This window comes from Cyphellophora europaea, assembly GCF_000365145.1.
Source record: "Cyphellophora europaea CBS 101466 unplaced genomic scaffold supercont1.13, whole genome shotgun sequence".
In the NCBI taxonomy this organism is placed as follows: Eukaryota; Fungi; Ascomycota; class Eurotiomycetes; order Chaetothyriales; family Cyphellophoraceae; genus Cyphellophora; species Cyphellophora europaea.
The window spans coordinates 330432-342780 of record NW_008481801.1 but is presented as its reverse complement, the minus strand read 5'-3'; the positions used below and the strand labels follow the sequence as shown (position 1 = coordinate 342780).

Genomic DNA, 12349 nt, shown 5'->3' with positions numbered 1-12349 from the left:
CCCTCGCGCCTTCCGTTCGATCCCACGCCTGCCTTGCAGCTGCTCCATCTTTATCCATGCAATCTGCTCCCCACGCCCGTCATCTCCATCGTCTCCTCCTCCAGTGCCAAGGGCCTTGAACCCTGACTCCACTGTCACCACCGTCAATCGAGACTTGGATTCCCCTCTGGTCGACTTCTGTTTTAACCTTTTGCGACATTGAGTGGCCGCCACTGAGCATTCTGTCTAAAACCTTACCTTTTGGGCCTACCCTGCTTGTCGGACCTCTCTTTCACTATGACTTAGCCAGGCTTGCTCCCTGCTTTTCCCGGCTTGCTCTTTCCCCGCCTCCACTGCCTACGGCCACAATCTAGTACTCTTTTCTACCTGAGCCAGAGCGCAAGCAGTCACGAGCACTACACTGGCACCAACTTTGACTTTGATGGCGGTTGCTCCTTACCCGCTGCGCTCTATGACTGCTGTCTAAGCCTCTGAACTCCTCTGCAATCAACGCAACAGCGACTGTAACACTTCACTCTGGCGCTTCTCATAACAGATACAGCCCTCGAATCTGTCGCTATACGACCTATGTTCCAGTCATGACCACACTGCTCCAGGCTCCTCTTCCCGGGGCCGATCATTTCACTCAGAACACCCTCGATTCACCGTCATATTCTACGATCTCCTACGAACCCTCACTCGATTATCACTCATCTCGACCTGCATACCCGTACAGGTCTGACCAGCGGTACTACTCGTCCACTCCCAGTCGAGGCTACGACCCTCCTGCTAGCTATACATACCACGCCACCCAGCCTTCGTCCAAGAGTAGTCTATCGGAAGAGTCGGATGACGACCATGGTGATATGGACTTCCCTTCCTTCGGAAGTGGTACTGAGGAGCAGAGTATCACGATCAAGTCCGAACCCTCCCAAAAGACGACGGCTGTTTCATCTACTCCGCACGATGCAGATCTACCGTCTAAGGTCAACGACGACCAGGCAGTTCAGATCGAGCCTACGCAGCACGTCGACTACCTATCACACGAATGGCGAGAAGAGGACATCTGGGCCTCCTGGAGCTATGTAGTGAAGCGGAGGCAAAGCATCGCCAACTGCACCAGACTCGAGAATGCTTCCTGGCGGCAATGGATCAAGACCAAAAAGAACCTTAAAACCGTCTCGCCTGAGTCTCTCAACTGGCTCAAGGACTGCGACGTCACTTGGCTATACGGTCCATTACAGGTTGGATCCAAGTCGTTAACCACAGTGACCCCACCACCAAGCCGGATGTCTCATCATTCTTCTTTCATTAACAAGAAGTCGAACCTTAAGAAGAAGTCGGCTTCTGCCGTCATGCTGGAACGATCAAGATCACAACAATCACTCCTGCAGCGTGTGAGTGATATTATCGAGGTTCAAAAAGCCAGCAGCCCAGCGGGTGGCAGGCCAGCTTTTAAGCGCCATTGCTCTGCCTTCACCCTTTCATCATCCAGAACGAATACCTCCGTGGCACCTTCGCCCGCCGAACAGGAAGGCGAAGTCTCTACCAGTTCACGAACACCATACTCATACTCCGAAACTCCTACACCGGCTGAGTGTAAGCACGTCTTGTTCGACGAAGAAGTCAAGCAGGTTCAAGCTGTGGAATCGGATGACGACACCAAGCAGGAGCCAGAAGAAGTGGCTGCCATGGAGTCCGATGAAGATGATGACGGCGGCCTGATGATGGCGCCAGCTCTGCGAAGCAAACTCACAACCCCGAGGAGCAGTTTCAGCAACGACAACAAGACTATCGTTCCTCTTCCATCTACGACACTCAAATATAGAACCGACACACCCGAGCCGCCCGAGATTCAAACCCAGTCGGGGCTATGGTCAGGAGGCCGTAAACTGTCGCCCTCTCCATCACAAGAAACCTTACGGCCTCCGAGACCGTCTCATAACTTTCTCTTGGATGATGATCCCGAAGTGAGTGATGAACCCTGGAAAGCACCTTCCCAAGATGCCTCATACGAACCAGGTCCTGGGTTGCGGCGGACTGAATCTGGCATGTTTATGCCATATGACGAGGATGACGGCCCTCCACGCAACAGCATTTTCGGCCAAGCCTTGAATGCTGTCAATACGTTCAAGGATATCGCGCATGTGGTATGGAACGTTGGTTGGTACAAGTCCACCGACAACCACTGATATGCTCTGTCATTTTCACATTCAACTTCATTCTCTGTACCTATTTTACCAAAAGCTTCAGCATAGCGTGGTGTTGGGCGGGTTTTTGAGCGCTTTGGACGCTTTTACACGATTTGACGACCAATCAAGACGGATATATATGGAACAAGGGAGGTTCAATCCTGGCGGAAAGGACTACAGGGACATCAAGCGGTCTACCAGGGAGAGGCTGGGTTGTGGTTCCAAGGCGCCAGATAGACTGGTGCATTGCTGTTACTGGGTAATAGACGGGATAGACATCAGTGGTCTTTTGACAGGCAGAGGGGGATTCGCATATGGAAGTTCACGTAGCAATGGTCGAATTCTCTGGGCTCGAGACGAATGTGACTAACTTCAGTATACAATTATTACACTTGAGTCCACAGAACTCTTGTTTTCGCCGGTTATGATCTCGCAAAGGAGCGTACCATCGGATCCAAATGTCCCGTCTTTGTAGATTTCGTGCCGTATTTCAGGGTACATCACACGGGCACCCTGCCAGAACATTGAAGCGCCGATAACGACCAAGGCTCTCAGGTCCTGGGGAAGAAAACACCTCGAGTAGAGACCTCTCCTCCCCTCTGCAACCCGCAACCCAGATCGTGGTGCGGGCTGGAAGCCAGCTCTAAACTCTATTCCGACCTCCGCCGGCACCACGCTCGCCCGGAGAAAACCGGAGACCAGAGGTCGGGTGAGCCCGTATGGATTCCGACAAGTCTTTGCTTCTGGAGAAACAGCCTGGGGGATCGCGATAGATTCCACAAATGGCGGTGGAGGTTCTTGTTCTGTCTCCCCGTGGGCATGCGTGTTGAGTCTCCAGCTCCCCAGGCGCAAAGAATCTCGAGTCTTCACGGTGTGAAGAAAAGTAAATCCCGCTGTAGATCCTGTGGAACTGTTATGTCATGCTTGGCTGGGTCCCCAGGCTTGCTCGGCGGCGGTGGACGGGTGGAACACGTGCTTGGGACTTGGACGTCCCGATGGATCAGGCACGGTGGCTCTGTATTGGTTCGATTCGTCGCGATTGAGCGCCTTAGCCTCGACTTGTCGCTTGTACGGAGACTATGCCAGCAGTGATCGCTTTGTACCTGCCGCTGGGTTGGCTGGATGTTTGTGCGCGACATGTGTCCAACGTCTCGTGCTCAGTCGATTGATCTGATCAGTCATCGAGATGCCACCAGGCCGAAGGCGTGGCAGCTGGCAAACAATGACAAAGCATGGTGTGCTACCCACTGACCCGCCCCATCTGCACAACGCAATAGCGTGGTCCACTGGATGGGCACCTTGGATCCGCCCCTATCGACCATCCCGGCGAATTTCGACTTTCATATGCACATCATGAAATCCCCCCTCTCTCGATGCAAATGTCATGCAACGAACCGTGCCCTTGGCGTGCTGACTTCTCGGCGGACTCCAGCATCTCTCTCCAAGCGCTGGCGTATCCAACAAATGCACTCCGTTGGTCCACCACTTAAACCCACATCCGTTGTACTAGCTGCTAGAGATTCATGCGCATGTTATCCCCACATGAAATTGATCTGTTTCTTCTACTCCCAGCACCTGTGCTTTCACGTTAGAGACTCCACATTAACACCGGGGGCCATATTTTTGATAACCTGTGTCTTCACATATGCCATCATCGTGGCTCTCCAACTCCCGAAGAACATAGGTCAATGGCGTGATAGGATCCTGCGCTGCGCGTCTGCTCGCTGGAACGGATGGCGATCACATGTGAGATGCGGCTGTTCGGCCCCGCCGTATGATAAGGTGATTTTCGTTTCATGAGCATCAATGGCGTGGGGGAGTCCCTGTCATGCTGCCGCCTGAGAGTTGTTGGAGCTGCTAAACCTGCTCCTGCTCGAGCATTGGATCTTGCTCCAGCGCCATCTGTGACTGCTGCTGACCCTGGGATTTTCGAAACCCCATCTTGGCCACGTTCACCTTATGGTTATTCAGCGTTTTTGAATTCGAGATTTGCCTACAAGAAAGCGTTCTGTGGTTGATACAGGCAGTCCACAGGACAACGACTTTATTGAAATCGTCGCAATCGTATTCAACCACATTCGTCCCACAACCATCAGTTGAGAGAGTTGAGAAGCAAACTAATTCTCAACATCGAGGCGAAACTTCAACAGGTTGTAGACGAAGCCAAGCAGACAAGTTACAACAGCATACTGCAGCGCCGTAGCAGATTGAGGATCTCGATTTGGCAAAGTTGGAAGATCTGCGCACATGTCACACTGCTTTCGAGTAGGTTTTAGCGTCGGTTTGGCTATAACTCTAGGACGTGGTCATTCATTGGGCCGACGTACGACCAAGGTGTTGAGGCGCAAGTCTGCCGCTTTAACTCATTTGGAGAACCCATTTACTGAGGCTTGCCGGGGGACTATACAACCAAAGCTGGTACCATTCCGCTCCAGGTGTTCGTATGTATCAGCGTGCTCACTCGGTCACAGTGCTGTCGCCGCAACACATGCTCTAGCGCCAGCTCAGGCAGTGAAAATCTTGGCAGCAACTCGTCGTCATCAACCTACCACCCAAGCACTAAGAGACTGACTTGAGATTGCTCATTGCTAGCCGTCAAGCTATTCAATGTGCCGACGAGCTCGCTATGAAATGACCAAACGCCAAACTTCCAACGAAAACACCGCCCAATATGGAAAGGAAGTACCCGACGTTCATCGTCATCACAGCCAGCATGCTGTTGGACATGAGGTTAGCTCGCAACTAGAGTATGAGAGTATGGCATCAATGTTTGATACTCACAGTAGGTAACTGACACCAGCAAGGACGACATCGAATCCTGCTAGCAGCACCGCATCGCTGGCTCTCCAGGGGTGAGAGGTTGGCTTATCGATACTGGGTGGTTCATAATCAAACCCTCTACCGCGTCGACGGCGGGAGATCGCACAGATCTCGTGGAACCTCACGCGAATCGCCAGGAGCGCTCGAAAGATAGCCGCAAGCGTGATGAGGAATATGCATGTCCCGGCGTACTGGCCCGCGTTGCTAGGTGTCCAGGCACTCGAATACAGTGGTGTATGGATTGAGGTAAAGAACACCATAGCCATCGAACTCATACCCATTAATGGGGTTGAGGAAGACATGTCTATGGCACCTCCGGTTGAGCTGCTCATCGACGTTCCCGACATCGTTGGGCTGGGCGCCCCTGACATGGACATACTGGACATGTCCATCGTGTAATCTTTTCGTTAGACGCTTAAGGGGTGTTTTGTGAGTGAGCTGTGGCAGCACGAGATCGGTCTGAAGATGAAGTTACCATTTATTCTGATGGTGGAAGTCGGCATCTGAGCCACATCAGCACTCTGGCCTATACCCGCAGAACCTCGGCTGCACACTGCTGTTAACTTGCTCAGGTTGGCGTTGCATTCGGTCTTATTGGTTTGATGGTCGCCGATCCTCTCGAAAAAGCCTACGAACGCTCCATCTTGAGCACGTTTTCCAAAGCTTGGCAAGGTTAGGCCCGTTCGCGTGGCTGGTAACCATCGTCGTTGAGCGAATAAGGACCTTGCCAAACGTGATCCTGCAGTCAAGTTGCAGACTATCGGTTTGCCGGTTGCGTTTTCCTGGGGCCGAAGAAAAGCTTCAACCTGATAAGCAGTAGCAAGAAGTTCCAAGCAATAGGGAGGTTCGTGCCATCAAAGCTTCGCCTATATTCTTGTACTCGCTGACCATACTCAATCCTCGCGACATCTCGACAAGGAAGAACAAGAACATCCACGTCTCACGGTCGACACAATATGGCCGCATGGCTAACATCACCGGTCCAGCTGCATGGCAGCCGGGCCTTCAGCTGTGACGATTTCACGTCTGAGCAGTGCCAGTACTATCGCCAACGTTGGCATTTCTGGTGAGACGAAACAACTCGATAGTAGGGCAGATGCCAACTGATTTTCCCTTAGGTATGAAGCCGACCATGTCTTCGGGCTTTCCACGATAGCGTTCTTCATGTGCACTATTGGCATATTCATCGTCGGACACCTCATATCACAGACAATGGGCTCCAGGGGAGAGCAAGCCTTTCCTTTATGGCGCAGGATGACAGCTGCAGTACGCTACTTGTCTTACCGTGGCTTCCATGTGCGAGCATTCCGGTGGAACTCTGCACCGGTTGGGCTGTTACTCATCGCAGCTGTTGGCACGATCTTCTTCTCCTGTAAGTGAACACGACGCCTTTGGCAAACTGGAACTAAGTGCTGATGTTCTTAGGTATGGACCTCATCCCGAGTCCATATTACTGGTCAAGTCTAGATTTCGGCGGCTCGCCACCGCTTGGAACTCGGTCTGGGTGGATGGCTCTGGCATGTATGCCTTTTGTATTGTTCGTCGGTCCTGTCCCAAGTGATAGCAATGCTGACATAACCCAGTGCAACTGCCAGCAAGACGAATTGGATCACGCTCCTGACGGGTGTCCCTCATGAGAAACTCCAAGTCTTTCACCGATGGACCGCGTATGCATTCTTCGTCCTCGCTTTGATGCATACGTTTCCGTTCATTGTCTACCACATCCGATTCCACGACATGGTCATGCATTTTGAGATGAGCTTGCTGTTCTATTGGACAGGTATCGTCGCTCTCATCTTCCAGGCCTGGTTGACGTTGGCATCGTTCAGCTGGTTTCGGTAAGCATTTGCGGGTCCACTCACCCTACCACTGGTACTGACCTCGTTCTCAGAAGCATGAGCTATGAGTTCTTCAAGGCGTCGCACTTCCTTTCCGTCGTCGTGTTCGTGCTGATCTTCTTCTGGCATTGCGACTATACTTTGACCTCATGGTAAGCAGGCACGGACCTAAGCGATTCTGCACAAAACGAATTAGTATGGTTAACTTGCAACCAGGGACTATTTCATCGCAACCGCTGCTGTCTACGTACCTTGCCTAGTTTACCCATGGCTACGTACCTGTTTCGAGTACGGACTCAGACAAAAGGCGCAGATCTTCGTTGAAGACAACGGCTTTACGCGAATAACCATCCCAGCAAATTTCCACTGGGTCCCTGGCCAGCACTGCTTTCTACGCTTTAGGGGCTTCGGTCTTCACGCACTTACCTCGCACCCGTTCACGATCTGCTCTTTACCAGCATCATCGCCACATGAGAAGTCCACAATCACATTCTACATCCGTCATCGTGGCGGCTTCACAGCCCGGCTGTATAACCAGGCGATGAAACATCCAGGTATGGCAGTACCTGTGCTAGTCGATGGACCGTACGGCGGCATCGACCCATTGAAATGTCATAACAGCGACCGGCTACTGGTAATTGCGGGCGGCTCTGGCGCGGGTTGGATCTTGCCTTTCATTGAGCTGTTCGCCCGAAACTGTCTTGCCATGTCAATTGAGGAGCATCGGACGGAGGCGGAGCTCGGTGAGAAAGGAGGTGGTTTCAAGGATGCTGGTCAAGTTCAACCCTTTCAATTTAGGCCCAGATCACTCAGACTCGTACTCGCCACAAGAGATACTGCCACCCGTGTCTGGTTCCATAGGACCGTGAAGGATCTCCTGTCACGATACTCTTCAACCCATCCACCTGCGAACCTGGATCTGCAGGTCTACTTGACTGGTGAAGCCGATGACCATATGAACTCAGTCAAGGTCATCGGGGACCTCGAGCGATCTGAACCGTCCTCATCAGAAGACGTTCTCGCACAGAAGCATTTCCATGAAGACAAAACCTCCAGACGAAGCAGCGTTGTCAAACAAGAACTTCGGCACCGTCCGGACTTGCCGTCAATCGTCCATGAAGAAGCATCGAAGGTTGCAGATGCGGGCCAGACTCTCGGAGTCTTCGTCTGTGGGCCTCTGACCATGCAGAATGATGTTCGAAACGCTGTTGCAGCAGAGAATCTTGAGATCGTGAGAAGTCCAAAGTCCGGAGGTGTCTATTTGCACTTGGAACATTTCTCTTGGGCGTAAGGTGGCACAAATGAAGTGAGAAGTTCGAACAGAAGGTAGTACGGTAATATTGAGGCGTGCTCAAAAGAGGTTTTCAAGTCCAGAAAGATGTCGAGTAGCTACTTGCTGCCAAAGGAGACACGAAGGGGACATAGTCTAGAACGACGTGCTGGGTCCCTTCCCAATGCTTTCGTTATCTGGCACGAGACTGACTCCGGTTTCTTAATGAAAACGTCATCTAGGTTCTCTTGGTGTGCACTGCGTCACAGGTGGAATGACTAAAAGTTCAACGTATCTACACGGAATTGATGATCTAGATTCAACCATCATGGACAGCGGCTCTATGGGTTCCGTCGAAGCTTGGAACCACTGTTTTTTCGAACGTCGCCATCACCGGCCTTTCCTATACTGCTCCCACATATTCAGCATTCTGGCCGTCTGGCCCGGGGTAAACTCCGTAAGGCACGCATCAGTCGAGTAGTCCATGAAATTATGGACCGGGTCCGGCCCTGCATACCCCTGTGGTCCTGGAACACGCGACGAGGTGATCGAAATCCCAGAGACTGGACACGTGTCTTGATACTGTGGGCACCCGACAGTTGCATCTCTTTGCTGTGGTGTATCGCTGACATAATCTCCCCAGCTGTCTTTCGAGCAGGTGTTGCCTTCGAAAGTATGTAGCAGGCCGAAGAAGTGTCCAACCTCGTGAACTGTTGTCGCACCTTCGTCGAAGTCCGTTTCAGTGCCGCCAGCAACCGTGCTCGCGAGGATGTTACAGCCATCTGTGATGAAGTCCGAAGAAGTGACATTTGCGTAGTCCTTTGGGAGTGTGCTGAAGCCGAGCATGCTGCCGCTACGGTCGAGTTTCGATTGATAATAGATATTAAGTGACGAGTACGATCCTTGTCGCAGTGCGGTCTTCATCGTCAAATCATCGCCGTTGACTGCCCAAGTGTCGTTGACTGTTCGGGTAATGTTCTTCAGATTGAAGTTGATGGCGGTCCTGTTGAAAGAGTTTCCTAGGTAGGCGAATGTGTTGATTAGTTGCAATTCCGACACATAACCTTCTGAACCTGGTTGCGACGAGCTGTTGGTTGACACAACGTGAATATAAGTGTCAACTTGAATCGCGGTCTCGCGGTCAAAAAGACGTTTCAATGGATCCAGGAGCAGCCTCTCAACTGAAGTCGAGTTCCAGAGCGCTGTCGATCTAGCCTAGCGATGAGTGTTTGCTCAGATGTTGCCAGAAGGAACACCTACTGGCGTTCTTGCTCGTCAAAGTACCGGAGCGACTTATGGTACGCTGGAGGCGGGTCTGATACCGAACATCTCGTAGAGAGAGGCTGATACAGCGTGTCTCGGCGAACAACTGCAGAAGCATTTACTACCGCGTAGAGTTGTAAGAGCGAGTACAGAACCGGCAGCTTGAACATTGTGGCGTTTTCTGAAGCGGACAACTTGGTATCACAAAGGTACAGAGGTGCAGCTGCACCCAAGTATATGGTACATCGTACATGCCGCTTAGGGGGCTAAGCATTTTGGTTGTGACACTGTGGAGAGGCTATCAAGTACATAGCTTCCGAGTAATGAACATCAGAATGATCGTCTAGCAGGATATCAAAGCTATGGGACGAATTAACGCGGCCTCATCGCGCTGGGAATGCAATCTCAGAGCTGGATCTAGTATAGGCAGGACCAATGATGATCAATGCTATATAACATTCCGCCACAGCACTCGCTATTCTGCGACATAATCGAGTCTTTCGCGACATCTTGACGTTCACCCAGGAAATGATCCTCGTGGCGGCTTGCGAGCATAGAAGTGGCATAATGATGTACTAAAAGACTAGTTCTCCCCTTGGGTGCCCCACCAGAAGCATCAGCCCGGCGAACATCTACATTCCAAGCCCAAGGAGTTGTTCTGATGATCTTCATTGGCAATTAGCGAGTACTACATAAAGATGGTGTATTGACTACCTGGGGCAGAAATTTGCCAGTGCCTATCTGAAAATATCCGGCGCAAGGAGTATGCGATCACCCTTGAGGGACGCCGATCCCTGCCTACATTTCATTGCAATTTATGTGGCCGTTCTCTTCACGAAATGTTCACCAGTGCTGCCCACAGTGAGGAATTGGATCAGAGTCAGGATTGAAGAAACTCTAGCAGTGCCTGGTTAACCTCATTTATGCGTGTGGTCGGCAATGCATGCGAGGCACCCTCAAACTCTTTAATCTTGCCCTTCTTTGCCAGCTTAGCCGAGCGCCTTCCTGTCGCGTCAATCGGGACAACCTGATCGTCAGTTCCGTGCAACACCTGCAAGAGATTAGACACCAGGCTTTGGGATCTGGGATACAGAATGGAAAGCATACCAATATGGGGACATCGGCGTTCTGGATAGCTTCAGTTGTGTCTGTCTCGGAGAAGGCTTTGACACAATCGTACGCCGCCTTGAACCCGCACGACATTCCCTGCTTATACCAATTCCAGATCAAACCCTGGCTGACTTCAGCGCCTTCACGATTGAAGCCAAAGAACGGTCCGGAGGGCACATCGATGAAGAACTGTGCTCGGTCTTTGACCATGGAATCACGAAAGGACTCGAACACATCCATGCCCACACCGTGTGGATTGGAGTCGCTCTTCAGAAGGCCCGGAGCGGTGGCTGAGACGAGTACAGCCTTGGACACTCGCTTGGTACCATGTCTGCCTATAAACCTCGCAACTTCGCCCCCGCCGGTTGAGTGACCGACCATCATGACATTCTTCAGGTCGAGATGCTCAAATAGTGCATTGAGGTCGTCGGTGTATGTGTCCATATCATTGCCTTCCCAGGGCTGTGATGAGCGTCCATGCCCGCGACGATCATGAGCAATCACTCGGTAGCCTTTATTGGCCAGGAAGAACATCTGGTTCTCCCAGTCGTCGGAGCTCAGCGGCCATCCGTGACTAAAAGTGACTGGCTGGCCTGACTTATTGCCCCAATCTTTGTAGTATATTTCGGTGCCATCTTTGACGGTGATATAAGGCATGGTGGTGTGCAGTCCGTGAGATGAATACCTTTCAAAGCGGGGTGTCTTTGAGCTCAAGCACCCGCCCTCTTTTTAGCAGGTGCAACGTACCCAACCGCCGACACCTTGATTTTACGTCACGACGCATGCCTTGGCTTTGTGAAATTTGGCACATCTTACCTGATGCTGCAGGCGGCTTATGTCAAGGGCTCGGTTGCGGATGGAAGTCACTCCGCAAACGACGTGGGCAGTTGTTGTCTGATTGGCGCGGCTCACTTTGACCCTGTCTGGGACTCAAAGCTTGGTCTTGAACCAAAGCACAAAGTCCCGATATCTGTGCCGCAGCCCCCGTATTTTTGTGTCTTGGGGCATGTTCCGCACACATTCGGTACGATGAGAAAGCAACCGAGAGGAGACGTGCAGAGTATAAAGACAACACTGAAGCTGTCTACAACGGTCTTTCACTAGCGTGCTTTATCGATCAGCGTCTATTGCTTGGGCACCGGTTACTCTACCACTTTATCGAAAAAGTAGGAAGCAGCAGACATAAAGGGGCGTGGGACTTCCTACCTTAAGCTACTATGGGAGGTAACTTTCATCAGTGAGTTTGAAAATGGTCTCTAAATCTGTCTCCCTCTTATTCAGATCCACTTGGCCTTGTGCCCGCTTCTGTCCATAAAACGTTACTACACCATCCTCGGCAATGTTAGCCTGCTGCTTCGTCGCCCTTGAGGCGTCTCTAGCGAAATAATTCTGCGGGCGAATTGTAGCACCTGGCTGTGCGTTTGTAAAAACCGTGGTTGACAGATCGGATGTATCTGGCACGTGATGCATGCCGAAGTTCAAGTATAGCACCAGATCCTTCTGCTGAAGATCTTCGCCGTTGAAAAAGTCATAGAAGTCGACCAGCGGGTCGTTGATGTTGGTTAAGCTGTACAAGTACGTAGAACCAGGGTTAGGTGTCTGTGCGCCGTAGAGCATACAGCGAATGCATTGCCCAGTCGATGTTCTGGCCAAAAATGGTGGAGTTTACAACAGTAGAATGAATGCTGGCACCATTAGATGGGTAGATTCGGTCTCCAGGATATTCGCCGTACTCATTTGGCTTGTCCTTATCCACAACTACCTTACTTCTCCCGGGAGAGGAATTAAGTTTGACCCCTTCACAACCCTACTTCCAATGAACAGAGAATACTTGCAAGTCGGACAGTTGTTGAGAGGATCTGGTGGCGGTATAGTTG

At 51.6% G+C, this 12349-nt stretch overlaps 6 protein-coding genes across 6 annotated transcripts; 2 read left to right on the top strand and 4 right to left on the bottom strand.

Annotated features, from left to right (window-relative positions):
* Nucleotides 1–578: 578 nt before the first annotated feature.
* HMPREF1541_10578 (uncharacterized protein) lies at nt 579–2171 on the top strand (the record flags this gene model as incomplete). Its single annotated transcript, XM_008715249.1, has 1 exon — nt 579–2171. The coding sequence occupies one exon, from the start codon at nt 579–581 to the stop codon at nt 2169–2171; it is 1593 nt and encodes a 530-aa protein (XP_008713471.1).
* A 2945-nt stretch (nt 2172–5116) lies between these two features.
* HMPREF1541_10577 (uncharacterized protein) lies at nt 5117–5302 on the bottom strand (the record flags this gene model as incomplete). The annotated part of the gene is made up of 1 exon (XM_008715248.1): nt 5117–5302. A coding segment is annotated over one exon (186 nt), but the record flags the coding sequence as incomplete, so codon positions are not given.
* A 645-nt stretch (nt 5303–5947) lies between these two features.
* HMPREF1541_10576 (uncharacterized protein) lies at nt 5948–8120 on the top strand (the record flags this gene model as incomplete). The annotated part of the gene is made up of 6 exons (XM_008715247.1): nt 5948–6057; nt 6110–6363; nt 6417–6528; nt 6575–6829; nt 6883–6981; nt 7046–8120. 6 exons carry the CDS (start codon nt 5948–5950, stop codon nt 8118–8120), a joined length of 1905 nt encoding a protein of 634 aa, XP_008713469.1.
* Nucleotides 8121–8489: 369 nt separating this feature from the next.
* Nucleotides 8490–9532, bottom strand: HMPREF1541_10575 (uncharacterized protein; the record flags this gene model as incomplete). Its single annotated transcript, XM_008715246.1, has 2 exons — nt 8490–9309; nt 9360–9532. 2 exons carry the CDS (start codon nt 9530–9532, stop codon nt 8490–8492), a joined length of 993 nt encoding a protein of 330 aa, XP_008713468.1.
* A 710-nt stretch (nt 9533–10242) lies between these two features.
* HMPREF1541_10574 (uncharacterized protein) lies at nt 10243–11129 on the bottom strand (the record flags this gene model as incomplete). Its single annotated transcript, XM_008715245.1, has 2 exons — nt 10243–10413; nt 10470–11129. The coding sequence occupies 2 exons, from the start codon at nt 11127–11129 to the stop codon at nt 10243–10245; spliced, it is 831 nt and encodes a 276-aa protein (XP_008713467.1).
* Nucleotides 11130–11687: 558 nt separating this feature from the next.
* On the bottom strand, nt 11688–12089 carry HMPREF1541_10573 (uncharacterized protein; the record flags this gene model as incomplete). Its single annotated transcript, XM_008715244.1, has 1 exon — nt 11688–12089. One exon carries the CDS (start codon nt 12087–12089, stop codon nt 11688–11690), a length of 402 nt encoding a protein of 133 aa, XP_008713466.1.
* Between the last annotated feature and the right edge of the window lie 260 nt (nt 12090–12349).